This window comes from Rhinolophus sinicus, chromosome 9, assembly GCF_057876585.1.
Source record: "Rhinolophus sinicus isolate RSI-liver-muscle chromosome 9, RSI-T2T, whole genome shotgun sequence".
Taxonomy (NCBI): domain Eukaryota; kingdom Metazoa; phylum Chordata; class Mammalia; order Chiroptera; family Rhinolophidae; genus Rhinolophus; species Rhinolophus sinicus.
The window spans coordinates 33037438-33058834 of NC_142509.1; the positions used below are offsets into that span (position 1 = coordinate 33037438).

Consider the following 21397-nt stretch of genomic DNA (forward strand, 5'->3'; position numbering starts at 1 on the left):
TGTGGCCAAGACTGATGAGCCTCTTGTTGCAGATCTTGGGATCTGTCCCTAAACAGAGCCTGGCCCTCCTCCCCGAGGGCAGAGGCTGGGGCTCTGAGGTCCTGAGGAGCCCATCACGGTATCCTCCTAGCTTTTTCCCATATTTTCCCAGAGACTCAGCTCCCAGCCTGAATTCCTCATCCCTAATAACTATGCTGGCGAGCACTTTGTGCATTGGTGCCCACTGAGAATGGAACTTTCACCTGTGCCCTTTGTGGGGCTGGGACGGGAAGGGTCTGCCTCTGCCTCCATCACACCCCTTGCCTGCCCTAGGACAAGAGAATTCTGGGGGCCCTGCCTCTGCATCTCCAGCTGCCCAAGGCTGAGAGGGGGCAATGCTCCTGGGCTTGTCATTTTGTTACATGCTCCTTGATGTGGCAGACCCAAGGCCCCCAGGAACAGAGCCACCCGCTCCCCCCTCCCCCTTGGCAGGAAAAGACTGGGCGAGGAGGAGGAGGAGGAGAAAGACCGTTTATTTCTCCACCCACAGTGGGACTGGTAGGTTTTCAAAAGAGCAATCACTGGAGTCCCTTTAAATCTTGGCTGACTTCCACCATGGCAGCCAATCAACAGAGGCGGAGCTGGTGAGTTGCCTGGGCAACAGGCCCCTGGTTGGCCAAGACCATCAGCCACCCCACTCCCCACTCCCACGAGTAAGGGAAATGGACCTTTTGCTTTCCGGCCTGCATTTTAAACCTGCTGGCCTAAGCTAGGCTTTCTCGTCTCTCTCCTCAAGCCAGAAGCTCCAGCCTTTGGATCTGGATGTTGGGAGTGATTTGGTGGAGAGGATGGGGTGGGGAGGAAAGGAGAACAGTGCCTTTATCGGGGACAGACATAAGGCCTAGGGATGGTGGGGAGAAGGATGAAGAGACACAAGCACAAAATAAGATACCTCTAGTCCCGCTCTCTCTGGCCTGCTCCTTTGCAAAAGTGTTCAATAATCTGGGGCTTCCACCTCGTAGGCTCCCAGTTGCCCATCAGTGTAGCAGAGATGGGTGGCAGAGATGGGCGTAGGCTGAGCTTGCCAAGCAAGTGCCCCTTTCCCCCCAGGAGCCCCAGCAGGTCCCTAATGCTTGACCTGAGTCTTCCTGCTGGCAGACAAACCTATACAGATGTGATAGAGACACAGATGGGATCCATATGGAATGTCACAGGGGTCTTCTGTCTCTTCCCCACCGAGTTGGGAGTAAGTAGAGGCACGTGGGTGTACGTGCATGTGTTCAACAGGACACGTGTGTTTGTGTGGAGGACAGGGCTGTCTTTTTGGTAGGGAGGTCGCTGTGGTCTCCGGTGCTCTCTCTGTGACCCTCTCAGGGAGCTATGAGTTGGAATCGGCTGGCCTGCTGTGTTCCCATCATTCCTAACATTCCCAACGGCCACCAGCCAAATCCCTGGAATGCTTCTGGCTCCTTCTGCAGTCTCCTCCCCAGCCCTGAACCTGGGCCACCAGGGCACACCTGGTGGAGGGAGGCGTGTGCCAGACCAGGGGCAAAGCAGGAGGAAAGGTGGGCTGCCTTGGCCTCAGGCCTTGGCCGCGGCCTCCGACACGCCCTGGGCTGTGAGCTCGGCCAGCACGTTGTCTAGGTAGCTAGCGTCCGGGTAGCCATGGCCCGTGAGGTTGGATCCGAACTCGGTCTTGTGGTGGATCTCATTCCACACCACGGTGTCCGACTCGCCGGTGGTGTTGGACGTGCCGATGGTGAAGATGAGCCTCCGGTCCCAGGCAGTGATGAGCAGCCTCAACACCTGGAGGGTGGGGCGATGGGTGGGGTCACCGGCAGCCCCGCCCACAGCCCCACCCACAGCCCAGGTCCATCCAGCCTGGCCCCCCACTCCACTCCCACCCCCACCACTTTGTGGCTCCTTTAGGACCTACTGAACCCCTCAGGATGCCCCGTGGCTGCAGGGCTTGGCTACTCCTTCTCTGGACTGACTGCTCCAGTAAAAATTCTTTCCTAGTTATCTGCCTGTTTCTTCTGGGGTAAAGGAAGGGTCTCAAACTGACGGCCCTCAGCTGTGTTTGGTTTGGACCCCACACTGTATTAAATAGCCACTTTGTGACTTCGTTGGCAATATTCAAAAAAACCTGGAGATTTCACATGAAAGTAAGGATTTCTGGCTTCTCTCGAAAAAGAAAAAGTAAAAGCAGACAAAATCTATAGTGTGGTGGTGAAGAGTCTGGACTGCTTGGGTTCAAATCCAGGCTCCACCACTTAACAGCTGGGTGACCATGAGCAAGTTATCTGCTCTGAGGCTTTGTTTCTTAATCTGTAAAATGGAGTCAAGACCTTGACCTTGGCAGTGCCTGGCAGCGCTACACATGCGCTGGTGGTTATGGTCTGTTCTGGTGTGGGGAAGAATGTGAGAGCAGAGATTGGGGATGAGGACCACAGGTCCGAGCTGACAGTGGCAGATACTCACACCCACAGCCCTGAACCCTCGCGGGAGGGCACCCACCTTCCGGCCCTTCTCATTGTTGGGCAGGTAGCAGTGGCGTGGGAAGCCTCTTGCAGTGAACTTCTTGCCTGGGTTGGGGTGCTCAGGACCCTGTGAGGAGGAGCAGCAGAGGTGTGAACCACAGACAGGTGTGTGTGGGGCCTCTGGGAGAGTCAAAGGAGTTAGTGTCTGGGGCCAAAGGGGGGCTCACCTGGATGCCTGTGGGGATGTCATAGACGATGCGGATGGTCTGGGTGTCCGCGAAGCCAGGCAGCGAGTGGGGGATGAGGTGGAACTCCATCTTCCCAGGCGGCTGAGTCCCCGTCTTCTCCCCATAGATGGCCTTGCAGGTAGGGCACTGCAGGCTGCCATCCTGGACAGGGAAGGCTGGTGGTGAGGTCCCTAGGTGCTCAGGCCTCCCTGGCTCCCCTGCTTGCTTCCCCCCCACACTGCCATGCACCTCGCCTACCTTGTTGCCATTGGAGTACATGGCTACGAGGCACAGCAGGTGGTACATATGGCCACAGCGGCCCAGGCGGCCGACGAGCTCAGGCCGCACAGCCTTGTGACGGAGGACGCCCTCATAGCCGGAGGCTGTGACCAACCGTTCCATGCAAATTGTGCAGTCCTGGGGGGGGGGCATGAAAGGGACACTGAGGACCAAATTCAGATATATGGCTCCCTCACAACCCCTCCAGAGGGATTAAAAGGCTAACTAGCAAAAGCAAAACTTAATCAACTATAATTAAAAATATGTATACCGGGGGGTGCCGAAAAAATGTATACACGTGATTTGTATTCATCTTTGTTATTGGAATACAAGTATGGAGCATTACAATTTTAATACAGTTTTCTTTTCTTAAAATGTGTCACATTTTTTTGGCACCCTCTGTATATATAGTTATGGGATGTAAAGTACAGCATAGGGAATACACTCAATGGTATTGTAATAGCTGTGTACGGTGGCAGAGGGGTCGTAGACTTGTTGGGATTATCGCTGAGAGGGGTGTAAATGTCTAATCAGCACGTTGTTTTGTACACCTGAAACTAATTTAAAAAATTAGAGATGGGGAAAAAAACAAAACTTAAAAAATATGGGTGAAAACAAGATACAAAAACTGTCAATCATCAAAAGATTGATACATGTGATTCTATTAAACTTCAGCACTTCTGTTTATCAAAAGATATTGTAAAGAAAGTGAAAAGGCAAACCCACAAACTGTGAAAAGGGACAGTAACACACACAACTAGGAGAGCAATCCCTGAGAGGAGGGGAGGGGAGGGGAAGAGAGGAGAGAAGCGGGCTCTGCATCTCTGCAGCTCAGGCCTCTAACCCTGCGTCCAAGCCTCTACCCTCCCCTGGGACTTACCTCATCAGGTGGGTTCTTCACCTTCTGCATGTACCTTCGAACCACATCTTCGGGGTTCTTACCTGCAAGGATTTGGGGGGATGGACTTGAGGGTGAGCATTCTACCCCTAAGGGCTTGGCTCAGGATGGGGTCAGGGGTCAGAGAAGTGGGGTTGGCAGGGGTCAAGTGTCAGGGGTTGCTGCAGGTTAGATGTAATCGGAGTTGGTGGCAGACGGGGTTGGGGAAATGGCAGGTGCGATCAGGAGATGGAGGTGAGGTCCTAAGTCCCAAGAACAAACTGGAGGAAGGGACCAGAGGGGTTGTGGTCAAGAGTTAGTGGGGTTAAGTTCAGAGGTCAGGGTGGGGTGGAAGGCGTACTCTTCTTGAGGTGCTTTTTCTTCGTCTTGCGGCACACCCCAGGCACGCCGGGCACGGGCTTGACGTCACTCTTGCTCACGGGCGGTGGATGCAGGATGGGTTTGGGGGCCCGCGTCAAGCACACCGGCAGCCCCGCAGCGCACAGCAAGATCCCGGTCATCCCTGGGGGCGTTTCCGTGGCAGTTAGGGGTTGGGTTGACTTCCAGTCCCGCCCACCTCCACCCCCGGCCCTCCCATCATTGGGTGTACACGTGAGGCCTTTTCCCCAGACTCCGTCTACCTGTTTGCGCCCTGGATTCCTGAGGTTCTTAGTTGGGTGGGTGGGCCCCACCCCCCCACCCCTCATCCCCATCCTTCATCCCCACCCCAGGTGGAGAGCCTTCTGCGGGCTCCGCCCACCCCAGTGTCATGGCCCAATGGTAGGGGTGTTTCCTCTGGGCCCCGCCTATCAGCTGGTTAAGGGGCGGGGTCACGGGGCCCTCAGGTGGGGCTACCTCCTTGTGGGCCCTGCCCTTCCTTCCTGTCCTGGGCTGGACCTCACCTGCCAGGGCAGGGTGAACCGGCCCGGTACCATTCAAGTTCTTCACCGGGAGCGCGGGGACTCTGAGGGGAGAAGAGAAGAGGCTGCAGCTGGATTCCAGCCCCACACCAGACGATCAGAGGATCCTGGTTTGCCTTCTGGCTATGGCTTCCGGGCATAATCTGACCCCTTTGTGCCTGTCCCCGCCATCTAGAAGGAGCCCCAGGAAACTCAATTCCTACTCTGACATCGTTCTATTATAAGGTGGGGTGTGACCAGGACCTCACCCCGGTTATAATGGAATGGACCCCTAGTCTTAGTACGAACTCTTCCCCGTTACACAGCGGCCTCCTCCCTAGTGAGAGCACTTGGGTCCCACAGGCTTTTCAGTGGCCACTGTGCCTGAAACCCAACTCATAGTGATTCATCCATTCCAGCCTCTCAAAATTTCCTATATGGAGCACTAATCCCCATAAAAGTTCTGTGAAAGAAAGATTCCGGGACCAAATAAGTTAGGAAACGCTTCAATGTCTCCCTCTTGGAAAAATCACAACATCTATGAGAATATTAAAAGCTCTAAGTCCTGAATAAAGAAATATGGTTAGCATGTACCAAAATTAATTCAAAATGGATCTAAGACTTAAGCATAAGACCTGAAACAATAAACTGCATAGAAGAAAACATAGGTACTAAACTTATGGACCTTGGGTTCAAAGAGCATTTTATGAATTTGACTCTAAAGGCAAGGGAAGTAAAAGCTAAAATAAACAAATGGGACTATATGAAACTTAAAAGCTTCTGCACAGCAAAAGAAACCAATGACAAAATAAAGAGGCCACCAACTGAATGGGAGAAGATTTTTACAAACAGTGCCTCTGATAAGGGGCTAATATTCAAAATATACAAGGAACTCATACAACTCAACAACAGAAAAAAAACAAACAACCCAATTGAAAAATGGGCAGAGGATCTGAAGAGACATTTCTCCAGAGAGGACATATAAATGGCAAATAGACATATGAAAAAATGCTCAACATCACTAATCATCAGAAATGCAAATAAAAACCACAATGAGATATCACGTCACCGCAATTTGAATGGCTATCATCAACAAGACAAATAGTAACAAGTGTTGGAGAGGTTGTGGAGAAAAAGGAACCCTCATAAACTGTTGGTGGGACTGCAGACTGGTGCAGCCGCTATGGAAGGCAGTGTGGAGTTTCCTCAAAAAATTACGAATAGAATTACCATATGACCCAGGAATTCCTCTTCTAAACCAAAAAATCTGAAAACATTTATCCATAAAGATAAGTGTGCTCCAATGTTCACTGCAGCTTTATTTATGGTGGTCAAGACATGGACACACCCAAAATGTCCTTTGATAGACTAATGGATAAAGAAGTTGTGATATATATATACACAATGGAATACTATTTGGCGGTAAGAAAAGATGAAATAGGACCATTTGTGACAACATGGATGGATCTTGAGATTATAATGCTAAGCGAAATAAGTCAGACAGAAAAAGTAGAGAACCATATGATTTCACTGATATGTGGTGTATAAACCAAAAACAACAAAAGAACAAGACAAGCAAATGAGAAACAAAAACTCATAGACACAGACAATAGTTTAGTGGTTACCAGAGGGTAATGGGGGCAGGGGGTGGTAGATGAGGGTAAAGGAGATCCAATATATGGTGATGGAAGTAGAACTGACTCTGGGTGGTGAATACACAATGTGACTTACAGAGGATGTAATATAGAATTCTATGCCTGAAATTGATGTAACTTTACTAACAATTGTCACCCTGATAAACTTTAATTGAAAAATAAATAAATATGGTTAGCGATGGTAAATCCAGGTTTCCCCAAGACATTTAATGAACATTTTTCCCCCTCTTCAATCTACTGATGTCAGTTCCTGTAACTAAGGCATTGTTGGCTCTTCAAATGAAGAGGCCCTAGAAAAATGCAGTCTGCTTCCCCTCTTCACCCTCCCCTCAAAGAGCTCTGACTTTTGAAATCAGCCAGAGCTGCTTTCATATCTCAGCTCAACCACTAATCAACCAGTAGGGTGACACCCAGTGCATCACCACACCTCTCATAAGCCTGTTTCTTCTGTAAAATGGGATAAGGCAGCACTTTCCTTATGTTTGCTGTGAAGAGTCAATGAAATTCTACACGTCAAGGGCCGAGCACCATTCCGGGTAACTAATAAAGACTCTAACAGCATTAACCATCATTGTCACCATCATCACCGTCTTTGTGTCATCTTGGATGAGTGGTTTCACCTCTCTGCACCTTAGCCCACTAAGTCACAGTGTGACTTCTCTCCACCTTGGAGAGGAAATCATGAAAGTACTGCAGTGATAAGCTGGGGAAAGTCATTTAACCTCTGTAACCCTCAGGTTCCTTCTCTGTAAAATGAGGATAGCAATAGCTCACCTCGAAAGTTGCTGAATGAGAAAGCCTGCTGCGATCTGTATGTTGCTCCTGCCTGAGTCTTCATGACTTCAGTGCTTGGCTGTTGATGGGTATGGAACTTTGTACAGGTAAGTTTTGATGGTTGGGTGTTCTGAAAGCCAGGGGCAGCCTGAAGGGCCCGGAGGGGTGCAGGAAGGGATGGGGGCAGTGACAGCTGAGGAAGGAGCTGTGACAGCCTCTCTTGCTAAGGACTGAGCCTGCCCAGTGCTGACTGGTCACCTGCCCCTGGCAGGCACAGTTGGCATCAGGGAGCTGGCTGGGAAGCATCTTCAAACAAATGGTATGCTTGGCAGGCTTCGGTGCTGCTGCAGTGGGTCCGGACACACACACACACACACACACACACACACACGCTGCACACAACCCCACCACCCTGTGGCTGCTCAGCTACACAGGCTTAATCTTACAAAGGCTTAATCTGGGTTGGCGGGGCACTCCTCCCAGGCCCCTCTGAGGGCGGTGTCTGAAGCAGACGTCAGGGTCCCTAAACACATTGGTTACGTGGAGTCACAGAACACAGCTCCTGAGGGAGGCCTAGTCATTTGAGACATGAGGGGTAAAGGTGCTTTATTTCAGTTTCCCCATCTGTAGGGAGGATAGACTCTTGTGAAGGTTCGATGAACCTTAAAACATATAAAGCTCATTTTGGTGCAGGGGTGAGTGGAGGCCTTGATTTTCTCCTCCTAGCTGCCTGCTGGGACCCAAGAGATGGGACTGAGTGAGTATCCATCTGAGCCTTCTTGGGGTCTGTCAGAATCCTCCAGGACCTTCCTGGGGTATCATTACACTAATCTCATCCCTCCCCATACTCCATAGGAAAGCAGAGAGGCATGTACCTCAAGCTTCTCCTCTTCCTTGCCCTATTCTTCAAAATGCTTCTAGTGTAGACACACTGTTAAGGTCCTCAGCATATCTAGGTCTCCCCATTCCTTTCCTTCCCTTTTGTCTCATGAGAAAACATCCCTCCTTCTCTCCAGGGCTCTGTAAAATGGATGGAAAGAAAACTATTTAGCATGTGTACCACCACTTCATGTCTTCTACCTGTGGCAGACATCACTAATCCACCACAGCACACTCTCCAGCTGAGTAGAATCCTCAGCACAGCTCTGCAGGCAGCATCTACCCATCAGTAAGAACAGTGTGCTACCCCAGGTCTACAGAATGCCCAAAGTCTGACCTAGCTCATGACCCTGGCCTTGCTGAGCCTTTAGCTTAGGAGTTAGGTGGGGGTGGGAGGTGGAGGGGAGGCAGGGGGCGCCCCAGAAAGGAAAGGTTTTCACTGCAGCTGCCCTACAAGTTCTGGCACCCCTTAAACATGACAGAGCCCTCAGTTACAAAAGTCAGTCTTGCTCTTGCAAAGAGGGTTGTTAGTGGGGTGTGACAGTGGGGCTGTTTTTTATTTACCCATTGGCAAGCTGGTGGACAGTCCTGAGGCGGTCCCCAGCCCCTCTTAATCTGTAGGCCCCCTGAGAGAACCCAGGGCAGCAGGGTTCCCATGATGCCTGAGCGTGGGAGCCACCCGGGCCCCCTTTTGATGTGGGATGTGCTGTTTCCTCCAAGTCAGTGAGAACATCCTCTTGCCCTGGACACAGGGCTGCTGCCCGGAGGCCTCCCAGAAGGGGGCTGGCCTCCACTCTCTGCTCTGTCCTTTTGGAGCCCCACCTGGCAAGGGGTCTTGGAGGAATCCTTTAGGCCCCTTTGAAATCTGCTCTGAGCAGAAGCCAGGCCTGGCCACCCGAGGGCAGAGATGGGTCCTGCTGCCACGCTGGTTGGTCTTCCCGCTGCCTTTCCCACCCCTGCATCAGATCCTGTTCTACCTCTGCCCTCATTCCCCCATGGTTCCCACCTCATTCAGAGTAAACCCAACCTCCTCACCCTACATGATATAGCCAGTACCTCCCCCTGAAACCCCATTTCCCCGTGCTCATCCCCTACCCTTCCACATCAGTTCCCCTGGTCTCCCTGCTGCTCCTCAGACATGCCAGGCACATTCCCCACCCCAGGACCTTTGCACTTGCTGACCCCTCTCCCAGCATGCTCTTCCCCAGATAGTCTCAAGCCTTGACCTCTCACTTAACGCAGGCTTCGCTCCCAATGTCACTTTATCAGAGACCTTCCCTACCACTTTACTCTAGAGAAGCCTCTGTCTTTGCCCTTACCTTACCTACTTTTTTTTGTTATAGCACTAATCACAGCCTAATGCGTATTATAAAGTCTTTGGTATGACCAGGCCCTCCCTCCCTCTGTGACCTCATGTTCTATGCTCTCTGTCTCTCTCTAGTCCAGACACACCTGCTGTTGCTCTAACGTACTGAGCATGGCCCCCTTTCAAGGCCTTTGCACTTGCTGTGCCCTCCACCTGGAAGGCTGCCCCCCAGACGCTGAATGGCTCTCAGGTCTCTGCTGCAATGCCACCTAGTCAGAGAGACCCTCCTTAGCTACCTGATGTCAACACTAGTATATAGCACATAGTAGATGTTCAGTAAACACTTGTTGCACAAATGAGTAAAGGAAAACGGGATTTTGTGAGGAGGTTCCGAGTGAAGGACTCAAGTGCACGTGCTTGGGCACATTGTCCCCATTCATTCTCTGCACACATTTGAGGTGATCCTGGATGCAGGAGTCCCAGAGAAACACCCTCTGCAACCACTAGTCGTTGGAGGTTCTCTGCCAACATTCATTCTAAGCGAGCACGCTAAGAGGACATCCTGTGGGAACAGCCCAAGCAAACTTTCTCTAAGAAATTCCCAGAAATGCTCCCCATCCAATTCTAGGCAGGAGTTCCATGGCAAACTTTTGGGGAACCCAGACATTTCACACCTGCCTTTTGAAGACAGGTTCAGAGGTCACTGTCTTCAGGAGGCCTTTTCTGTTCTACCTTAAGTGGATTCGTATCCACTCCTTTTAATTCCCAAGGGACTGTGTTTATCTTCTTTTGGAAACACAGACATTTTTGGTCTTGCTTTCTAGTTGTGTGGTTGCATGCCTATCTCTTACACCAAATTGTGAGCTTCAGAGAAATGTGTCTGATTCAGCCCTGTGAGCCTAGGACTAAGGATGAAACTTGGCACAAATGGGTCCTCAGTAAGTACTGAATGGAGGAGTTGAGCCAAATAAGAAATTGGCATACTAGCTCTGTGGTCTCTTCAAAGGGGGCTGGATGTCATTAGAGACAGCTGTTCTAATGCCAAATGTCCCCCCAGACACAAGGTTGGAGCAAGGATGGCAAATCTATAACATTCAAAGTACTACGTCCTGTCTAGCACCCGTGGCAGGCATCACTAATCAATCCCAGCACTCCTTTCCACTAAGCCAGAATGCAACCAAAAAATCCTCCTCCACACAATACTCTAGAAAGTCACTACCATTCAAGCAGAGATGGCACATGAGATGAAGTCTATTTGTCATTTATTTTTCAGATGATGGGACAGAGGCCCAGAGAGGAGAAGTGACTTCACTAAGGTCACCCAGCTGGTTAGTGCTGCAGCTGGCATGGGGACCTAGAGTTTTTGAGACAGGGCCCAGGGCTGACCCCCATTGGGCTGATCTGTGGGGGCTATCTGGAGATGAGCCAGCCTTCTGAGACCTCTGTGCCCTAGAGGAGGACTGAAGCCTGTAACCTGGAGCCTGGAGTTGGCACAGGCCTGGGCAGGCTGCATCGGGGCTGCACAGTGGGTACAGCTGCCAGCTCTGGCCACCCCTCCGTCCCAGGCATCAAGGAAGTTCAGGACCCTTGGGAAGTTGGAAGCCACGCTGATACTTCCTTTACGGCAGCTGAGTTTTCATCCTTCTTCCTATGTTTGGCCTCCCCGTCCCTTTCCGTCCCCCCATCCAGGTGTGTCATGTTCTCTGATGATGGTTTCCAGGTCCCCCGATTGGCCTCAGGAGCCCTCAGGAAACCTGGCACTTACCCAGGAGCCCCTTGGGGGCCTAGGGAAGCCCAGACCTCAGTCATTTCGGTCCAAGTGGGTGAGGGGAGGGCAGAAGTGAGAGTACTGTGTCACGGGGAGAAGGAAGTTGAGCAATGCTTGGAGGGTTCCCATGCTCCCTGGGCTGCTCCTGTCACCTATCCCCTTTCAGTGTCCATTCCACCTGTACCTGAACCCTTGCCCCCCACAGTCCTGGGACCAACCAGGTCCCCACCCCCACCGCCTCTTCAGAGCCCAGAAGGCTGAGGACATCACAGCCAGTTCCGGGAACTGGGTGCCCCATGGACCCAGCAAAACCCACAAGCCATCAACGGCTGCTGTCTGGAGGCCTTGCTCACTTCCCCTTTTCTCATTCCAGCCCCCTGTTTGCCTGGACAAGCCTCAAAGCTTTGATGGACTTGTTTTCCCCTCTGTCACATGGGACCTCCCACCCCTGCCCCGGTCTACTCCTCTGGATGAAAGGGTGCAAAAGTCCCCTAGGGAGACATTTTGAGGGGTGGTTGCCATTTGGGGGTCAGATTTACCAGAGGCCTGGGGGCTAAGTGTCACTTTCCCCTACCCCCTCTGGTTTCCCCAGTACAACGCTCCGTCAGAAGAGCCCAGCAGGGGAAGGGAGGGGAGGGCTGGGCTGGAGGTTCCCACGGCCTGGGGCAGCCACGTGCAGACAGGAGTGTGTGGTTTGGCTGGGGCAGGAAGTGCTTCAGGTCTGGGGGGTGGGGTGGGGTGTTTGGTTTGACCTTGTGGTGAGATGGTGGGGAAGCAGAGCAGTGAGACAGAGGTACAGCCACTGCACCCCCGTCAGGCCAGGAAAAGGGGGAGGCTGGGCAGGCCAGAGGCCAGGTGGGGACACGGTGAGGGTGAGACTTTTCATGTTGCATTTTTCAGTACTTTTTTATTTTTGAAGTATTTAGATGTAATACCTATGAAAGAACTGGAGACACAGAATATGGACTCTTTTAAGTAAAAACGTAAAATCACTGCTGGAAATTAAAAAAAAAAAGAAGGAAAACATTCAAACACACCCACCACATCAAAGCCTGTCTCCCCACCAGCTCCTGCCTCCTGCATCAGCCCCGCCTACATCTATTCTCAATAACCAGTGTCCCTGTTACACCAAAGTCACATCAGTCTCTCTCTAGCTCACAACCCCTCCGGCTCCCATTTCACGCGCAGTAAAAGCCAAAGACCTCACCACAGCCTTCAGAGCCCTGGCCTCATTTCATCTCTGACCTCCTCTCCCCCATTCACCCCCTGCAGCCTCTCCAACCACACTGGCCTCGTCAAACATACCAGCTGTACTCCTGCCTCAGGGCCTTTGCACAAGCTGTTCCTGCTGCCTGGAACTCCCCTCAGTTCTCTGAATGGACTACTTCTTCACCTCCTTCAATCTTTGCTCAAATGTTACCTTCTCAGTCAGGCCTTTTCTGACCTCTTTAAAAATTATATCCCTCTCCTCACTCTCTACACCCCTTCTTTTCTTTATTTTTCCTCTGCAGCAGTTACTACTCTCTACCATATTCCAGAATGTATTTATTTTGTTTATTGTTTGTCTCTCACTAGAATGTGAACTCCAGGAGGGCAGGGAGTATTTTTTTGTATCTCCAGGGCCCCAAATAGCACCTGGTACACGGTAGTTGCTCAATCTATATGGATGAATTAATTAAAAACAAGACGAACATCGGGTATAAAGAAGGTAAAAAGAAACAGCAAACTGGAGAAAAGATGACAGGTAAAGGGTCAGTACCCTTACTGCAGAAGGAGTGCTGGCAGATCAACGAGGAAGCAACAAACAGCCCAAGAGATGGGCAGGCAAGGGGCCGGCCCGGTGGCTCAGGCGGTTGGAGCTCCATGCTCCTAACTCCGAAGGCTGCCGGTTCGATTCCCACATGGGCCAGTGGGCTCTCAACCACAAGGTTGCCAGTTCAATTCCTCGACTCCCGCAAGGGATGGTGGGCTGTGCCCCCTGCAACTAGCAACAGCAACTGGACCTGGAGCTGAGCTGTGCCCTCCACAACTAAGATTGAAAGAACAACAACTTGAAGCTGAACGGCACCTTCCACAACTGAGATTGAAAGGACAACAACTTGACTTGGAAAAAAGGCCTGGAAGTACACACTGTTCCCCAATAAAAAGTCCTGTTCCCCTTCCCCAGTAAAAATCTTAAAAAAAAGATATGGGCAGGCAAAAGAAATAAACAAGTAATTGACAAAAGAAGGACCCACTGGTAGCCAGCAAACAGGAAAGAGGTTCTCAGGCTCACCAAGAACCAGACTTATATGAAAACTCAAATGGCATCTCTATGGCACCGATGAGGCTGGCCACGTTTTACACATCTGTAAATGGCACAGACTTGAAAATGCAGCCACTTTGACATCTGGCCTCATGCTGGACAATGGCCTGTGTTGCCAGCTCCACTTCACAGGTGCAAAACCTGAGGACCAGAGAGGGCATTGAGCTCAGCCAGGCTCGCACAGGGAGAGGAGATGCTGAAGCAGGGCCCAAACTCAGCCTCTGAAGGCAACGCAACCCCCGGCTCCCTGACACTTTGTGGAACCAGGGCCAGGGTGGTCTCTGAGACCACGGCCTGAAACTTGGAGTGGGAAGCAGGGGGTTGGGACACCCCAATATCCTGGCTGATGGGGGATTTTGAATCAGAGTCCTACTATGTATGTGCCCTTGAACAATGCCAGCCTTTGGGAGCCGCAGTTTACTCATGAAAAATAGGGGTAATAGGATGTGCCGCCTGGGGTTTCTGTGGGAGTTAAGGGAGACAGTGCATGCAAAAGCCGTGAACTGGAGCCTGGAACATAATGAGTGCTCAGTACATGGGAACAGGCCTGCCGCTCTCCCCCCTTCTCCCCTCCACCACGTGGGCTGGAAACTCTGAGTCTGCCCCACAGCTGTGTTCCAAAGTGCTGGACGCTGCCCTCTCAGGAGACAGAGCGGATTTTCCCCACCCCTGCGTGTCTCTCAGGCCCAGGCTGCCAGCTGGCTCCCCGCCCCATCACAGGGGCGAGTAGGAAAAAACCCTGGCCAGGGAAACACTCTGACCCCACTGGCTGTGTGACCTGGGGCAAGTTAATGCCCCTCTCTGGGCCTCCATGTTGTTGCCCACCCAGGGCTGAGATGAGGATGGGATGTGAGAACGGACTCTCTGAAGAGTCCACTCCTTCCTTCCATGCTGAACACAGGCAGAGATTTTACACGCGTCCGTGTGCCATCAGCCCTGCTGAGCTGGCATGCACAAGTAGTGGTGCTTTTAGCTCCTGTTTCGCAGATGAGGAAACTGAGGCTAAGGAGGTGAAGCTGTACAACCAAGGTCACCCAGCCAGGAAAGGACAGAGGTAGAACTGGACTCCGGGTCTGTTTGAGTCCTGTGTGGGGGGGTGAGGGAGAGGGTGGAGAGAAGGGAGCAGGGGAAGGGAGAGAGAAGTACTGAAAGGAAAAGAAAGGTGGGAAAGAAGGAGCAAAAGAAAGACAGACAGAGACAGAGACACACAGAGAAACATGAACAGACTGAAATTTAGACTGAGACTCAGCTATGAAAGGACAGTTATAGAGACTCTGCTTCTGGTTGAATCGTGTCCCCCAACCTCATCTTGTTTAAGTCCTAATGCCCAGTCCCTAGACACTTGGGAGACAGGGTCTTTGCAGAGGTGATTAAAATGAGGTCATTAGGGTGGGCCCGAACCAACGTGACTGGTACCTTTACAACGAGGGAATTTGGACACCATCAACACAGAGACAGAGACTGTGGGAAGGGCCATGAGGGCTCTGGCTGTGTTGGGGGCCAGGGCCGAGTTGGGGGAGCTTGACTGCCTGGCTCCTCAGAGACCCCATCCTTTTTCCTTCATTGGCTGCCCCTGGGCCTCCGTTGCCTTGGCAACGGGAAGCTTCAGCCTGGAGGAAACAGGGTCTGCCACCCCCATCCTGCTTTCCTCTCACTCTCCTCACTCAGCAGCAGATTCCAAGGGTCCTTTGTCCACCCCCCCACTCTAAGTCAGGGGTATTTTTAGCTGGGGTTCCTTGGAGATGAGGATTGGGGGCTTCAACACAGGCTTGTCTGGCTGAGGAGGGTCATTAGAGGGGCAGAGGTAAGATGGTGGGGTCTGCATGGCTGGGGAGGGATGAGGGAGCCCTTGTCAGTCACCACCCCCACTTTGCAGGCCAATGTCTGATCTCAGAGAGGGTCAGAAACCGCTCCTGGGGAAGGAGGGTGTGTGTGTGTGATAGAGACTTGAGAGGGTACATGGCAGGTCTGAAGAGGACACGTTTAATGATCAGTAACCCATGGAGAAATCTTCCTTCTCCCCGCAGCCCTCTTGAGCTCAAGCATAATCCATACTTCCCACTGCTGGAAGCACCAAGCCCAGGCTCCCCTAAGGCCCCCAATCTGGCTCTGTAGCTTCACTTGGGAAAAATCTCAGCCCCTACTGTTCCAGCAAGGCAGCTCTACCCCTGTGTAGTCTCCAGAATCTGCTCTATTCCTTCCTACCTCCACCCCTTTGCACTTGCAGTGTCCCTGCCTGGGGTGCCCTTCCCCTCTCACTGACACCTCACACTCTAGCCCTCCTCACATTTCGAGCCTTTCCTTGAAAGTGCCATGTCCTTGTAGCCCCACTGCAGTTAAACTGGGCATGCTGTTCTCTGTGTGTAAGGAACAGCCTTTCTCTGGATCTGGCTACCTCCTCAGAGGGGTCTGCCCTGACTGCCCCATTCCTTCTCGGCCACACCGCCCAGTCCCACTACCTCCCCAGCACTTCCCTCTCTTTCTAGTAATTGTGTTCATTTACTTGTTTACTTCCCTCTCTTTTCAGTAATTGTGTTCATTTGCTCGTTTACTTCCCTCTCTTTCCAATAATTGTGTTCAATTACTCGTTTACTTGCTCTATGTCTGTCTCCCCGTCAGATCCCGTTTATCTTGTTTGCTCTGTGAACATACACCTACAGTACATATTTAGAGAATTAACACTGAACAATAAAAGCTGAGTAATTCCCAGCCTGCTCTATAACAGTGGCTTTCACAACTTTCATCAGTGACTAAGAAACTCATTTCACCTGGCAGCCCATTAAACACATGCAGAAATGACGCAAAAGTTTATGGACCAATTCTTACCATTACCATGTATGATACAGACCAATATTTTCTACTCTATTCCATTCTATTCAATTCCAAGAAAATTCTGGTTACAACCTTCTGATTTCATCATCCACTAGTAGGTTATAAGAACACAGCCCCAGAGAAAAGGTTCTTACATTCTTGCTGCAGAAGTTTCTGGAACCTGCCTGGTTCTGCCCCATCCCACACCCACTCCAGTTTGCTGTCCCACTCTTCTTGTTATTCTGGGCCCCCAGGCCCTCCCTTTTCATAAGGGAGTCAGAGCCAGGGTACTATCGACAAGAAGCCAAAATGAACACTCCCGTCCCTGGGGTCCCCAGACAGGTGAGCCCCTCCTGCAGTGCTTCCCTAAGAGGCCCTGTCCAGCAAGTGGGCCCGCCAAGAGGAATGACCTGGAGGGGAAGGGGAAGGGGAAGGGGAAGGGTGAGGCAGGCAGGTGGCAGCTGCTACAGGGCTTCCCATGGAAAGTTACAGTACCCCGACCCCCCCCCCCCCAATATGAACCTTCCTTCTGGTTAACAAAAATAGTCCTGTCGTTGCTGAACTATTGTGACATGTAGATGTTGTATTCAGGCACACAGCATCTCCACATAATGGGGAGTACTGCTCCCATTTAACAGATGAAACTGAGGTTCAGTGAAGAGGAGGGACTCACCCCAGATCTCAAGTGACCAAGAGGGGATTTGAACCCAAGCAGTCAGACTCTCAAAGGAACAGAAGGCAGATAGGTCAGCCTACTGCAGGGCCCCTCCCTTCCCAGGCCTCGGTTTCCCTTGATGAAAGGGGAGGCCTGGGGGTGACCTCAAAGATTGTATCCAGATCTGATCTTTGCTGGTCTGAGGTCATCATGGTCGATTCCCTGAGCCATGCCATAGTGATACAAGCAGAGATGGCTCTGGCCCTCCTTTTGGGCATCACCTCCCACACCTCACCTGGTCTTTTCCCTTCTCATCTGTCCCAAGGTCCTCTCTCATTTCCTCTCCCTCAGGGCCTGGTACTTTGCTGAGAATGACCAAGTCTGGGCTCCAGGGGAGGCAGCAGACAGGGTCACTGGGTTGCTATCCTGGGGCCTTAACCCAGGGATTTCCAAACTTGAATGACCTGAGTTCCCTTCCTCAATGAAATCCCACTGGGAAATTCTGCCAATTCATAAAAGAGATTCCAAAACAGAGCTGCTCTGGTTAAAACAAGAGGAGAGAGGTCTGCTTTCATGTGCCTAATTTCTCCTTATCCCCGACCCCGTCATGCCATTATCCCAGGTCACCCCAGAGGTCCCTGGAGGCCAGTTTGAAAACCCTAGTATTAGCCCAAAGTAGTGGTGATAATTCAGGTGCGGCCTATAAGGGAAATACTCTGGACAAGTAACTACTGCTTGCTTGAGCCTCCACGTGAGATGTGCATGGGCTGGGGCAGGGGCGGAAACCTCTAAAAATTTGAAGACAACACAGTGCAGACCCTAGAATCCTACAAGTCTGAGTTCCAATCCCTGCTCTCTATTTGGGTGGCTCTCAGAAGGTACGTACCACACCTCTCGCTGCCTCAGCCTCCCCATCTGTAATATGGGCATGACAGAATCATTTGGGGGTAACAGATCAAGTTGAGCAAATAAGAAACACGGAACACACCCCCTAATTGTTGTTGCTCTGGTAACCACCACTTGTGATCTTGGGACGTTATTAACCCTCCCTGAGCAGTTTCCTCACCTGTAAATTGGGGATAATGGTACCTACCTCATAGGGTCCTCAGCATGGATATAAATGAGTGGGAACACCTTAACACTTGACCAAAGTGAATACTTAATGGAGTCTAGATATTGCTTATGATTAATACGATAATTGTAATTCTTTGCTCCTAGACCTGGTGGGCAGCCACCCCTGCTCCCGGGGCCCGTCTTACCCGGGCGGGATGGAGGTCCGCGTGCTCACGCTGGTGGCGCGCTGGGGCCCGGGCCGGTTGAGGTTGTTCTGGCCCGGGGTGGGCGCGCCGCTGAGGGTACTCGGGCTCCGCGGGGGCGCCCCGGAGGACTGCGGGGGCTCGGTGGGGCTGGTGGCGGGTGTGGCCCAGAGTGCAGCGCCAGCGAAGGTGGCGCTGGGGCGCACGGCGAGTGAGCCGGGTGGTCCTCCAGGGGGCGGCGGGGCGGCTGGTGGAGCCTTGCGGCGTTGCGAGGCCAGGATGGCGTTGGAGGCGGCGCGCGTGCTGTTGACCAGCAGGCACTGCTGGCACGAACAGGGCTGGCCCGAGCTGGCGCCCACGGGCCACGACTGCGACTTGGGGATAGAGCCGACGGTGAGCGGGTAGGCGAGGTCCAGGCGGCGGCGCAGGCGGCGACGCCGGCGCGTCTGGCGGTTCATCTGCGACATGCTGTTGAAGTAGATGAGGTAGCAGAAGCCGAGCGACGAGAGGTCGAGCCACGGGTGCTGCTTCTCGTAGGCGTTCTGGATGGTGATGCAGATGTCCATGTCATAGGCCGTCCAGGCGCCGCCGTCGTTCTCCCATTCCCACACGACGCCCTTGCCGGGCGCGGACGACGGGTCGTAGAAGTTGCGCCGCACGGGCCGCATGGTGCCTGTGCTCACAAGGTGGGGGGGGGGGGCGGTCAGGACAGGCCGAGGGGCAGGGAGGACAACATAGGGGTGTACGCAAGTTGGGGGGTCAGCAGTGCAGGGGCTGGGCTGGAGGGCCAACAAAGGCGGAGTCTAGACAGCATGCGAGGCCCGTGAAGGCATGGCGCGTGGCCGGGGACAGAACGCAAGCTCCCCTCACCTCGCAGGGCCAACACTGGCCCTGGGGGGCAGGAGGCTGAAAGGGGTGTGGAGGCTCTTCAGACAAGGTAGGGGAAGCAGAGTCAGCACTTGGGGTGGGAGACAGATATCCGGAGGCCAGGAGCATGCAGACAGGGGTTGGCATGCAGAGCTTTCCTTCATTAGCTCACTCATTCATTCCATCCTTCTTTCATTAGCTCAGGCATTGAGTCCTGCCTTCGCCACACATTCATCTATCCCTCAGTGCATTCATTCAGTAATTCTCTCACTAGTCCACTCACCCACGCCTGCAGGCAAGTCCCCCACTTTTCATTCCTACCTGCATTTGTTCCCGCTCCTCAGCTCTCCCCTTTACCCAAGCCGTCATTCCTTCCTTCGTTTTACGACCATCCTATGACAATGTGCACGTACTTCCCTCTCTCCTTCCCTGCCTGTTTGCTCCATCTGGCACAATTTCTATTTTACCTCTTTATCTTGTTTTCTGTCTGTCTCCTCTCACTAGAATGTCACCGCCACATGGCAGGGACTTTGTTTTATTCACGGTTCCATCCCCCGCTCCTGCACCCAGGAGCTGCTCAGTAGGTATTTGTTGAACATATGAATGAATTCATTACTTCAGACATTGACCCATTTTGGACTCAATTATTCTTTTATTCCTTCATGCCTTTTGCTTCTCCCTGCACTGGTCCATTCCTTCATCCACTTAGTTGTTTTTTCATTCATCTGTTCGTTCATTTGCTCCTTCTGTTAATACACATTTGCTGGCTGTCTGCTCTTTAGAGGGCTCCGTGCTGAGTGCCCATTTGAAACCATAATAAGCGCATGATAATCCAGCTAGGTCGGTATTCAGGTTCCCATTTTAAAAACGAGGGCATGGAGGCTTTGCTCCAACCACTGCTCCATGACTCCCAAAGCTCTAGGTGCTCCCTGAGGGCAAGGCTCCATGGACCCTCTGGGTTAACCAGAGATAACCTAACATCTGGGCTGCAGGACTTCACAGGGCCTTTACCCTGCTCTGTGCCTGGGGCCAGTATGAAGAGATCCTTTGGCTGGGTTCATTTGGTGCGTCTGCAGGGAAACTGAACATTTGACTGCTCCTCAGCTATGAGCTAGTCCCTTAAGTCCCCCTAGGTCTCAGTGGCCCCATATCGAAAATAAAGGTGATGCTAATCCATGACTCACCCTGCCCCTCTCATACAGGGCCGTGGGGAGGATTTGGTGAGAAGAGCCACAGAGCACAGGGTCTGGGTGGGGCCCCAGGGCTGGGAGGCAGACAGACCTCATTTCAAGTCCTAACTGCCTGACTTTCCAGCTCTGTGACTGTGGTCAGGTGATTCAATGTCACCAAGCCTCAGTTTTCTCATCTCTAAAATGGGCACAGGCAGATCTTCCTTATGGGGTTGGATCAATCAAGATAAATACTGCCTTGTCTCTAACGATTTCAAAATCTGTCCTTTCTAGCCCCATCCTCTTCCATGAGAGCCAAACTTCTGTGTCCCGTTGCTTCCTTGTCACCTTCCTGTGGAGGTTCCACAGGCACCTCACACTCAGGTCTGCTTTGGCTGTCCCTATCCCAAACCTGTTCCTCCTGCAGTCTTCCTTATTGCAGTTTCCGGCAGGTCTGTCCTTCCAGCTGCTTGGGCCCCAAACCCACCAAAACTTGGACTTCACTTCTTACCTCATACCCCATGTCTAGTCTATCAGTAAATCCAGTCACCTTTACCTTCAGAAACATCCCACCTCCGAACCCTTCTCCTGCTTTCCCATTGCACTGATTCTGTCTGGTCCAAGTCGCTCTATGTCTCAGGCCTGGACTATTGCAGTAAACTCACGGCTGGTCTCAGCTTCTGTCCTTGCCCTCTGTAGTCTGTTCCCCACGTGGCAGCCAGAAAGATCTTGTTCAGTGCAAGTCAGATCACATCCTTTTTCTGCCCCCAATCTTCCCATGGCTCCTGGTCACTTGCAGCAAAAGCCAAAGTCCTCGCCATGACCTACAGAGTCCCATGTTACCTACAAAATCCCCCCTCACTCACTCTACTCCAGCCTCCCTGGCCTCCTTGTTGTTCCTCAAATATCCCAAGCTGTCCAGCCTCAGGGCATTTACTGTTCCCTCACCTGGAAAACGACCTAGCCACGCCCTAGATGGTCTCAGTTTCCTCCCTCATTTCTTTCAGGTCTCTGTTCAAAGGCCACCTCTTTGGAAAGACCAGTCAAATGTCACTTCTTTGGAAAGACCCTCCCAGACCACCTTTCTAAGACTAACCCTCCCATTTGCACCCTCTTACCTTGCTTTATGTTTCTTCTTAGCACTTAGCACTGCCTGACTTAATAGATTCCCCTGCATACTTTCTTTTGTCTGTTGCCACCGACTAGGTTGC

The 21397-nt window shown here is 52.1% G+C and overlaps 1 protein-coding gene across 1 annotated transcript in view; it reads right to left on the minus strand.

Moving 5' to 3' along the window:
* Positions 1-493: 493 nt before the first annotated feature.
* Positions 494-21397, minus strand: part of DTX1 (deltex E3 ubiquitin ligase 1) — a 35798-nt gene continuing 14894 nt past the window's right edge. The window contains exons 3-10 of the mRNA XM_019734013.3: positions 18154-18823; positions 4745-4806; positions 4204-4365; positions 3846-3907; positions 2945-3103; positions 2687-2848; positions 2497-2586; positions 494-1785 (exon numbers count right to left, since the gene is read on the minus strand). Coding sequence (XP_019589572.2) covers positions 1561-1785; positions 2497-2586; positions 2687-2848; positions 2945-3103; positions 3846-3907; positions 4204-4365; positions 4745-4806; positions 18154-18823 — 1592 coding nt within the window. The 3' untranslated portion in view covers positions 494-1560. The remainder of the gene's footprint in view (positions 1786-2496; positions 2587-2686; positions 2849-2944; positions 3104-3845; positions 3908-4203; positions 4366-4744; positions 4807-18153; positions 18824-21397) is intronic.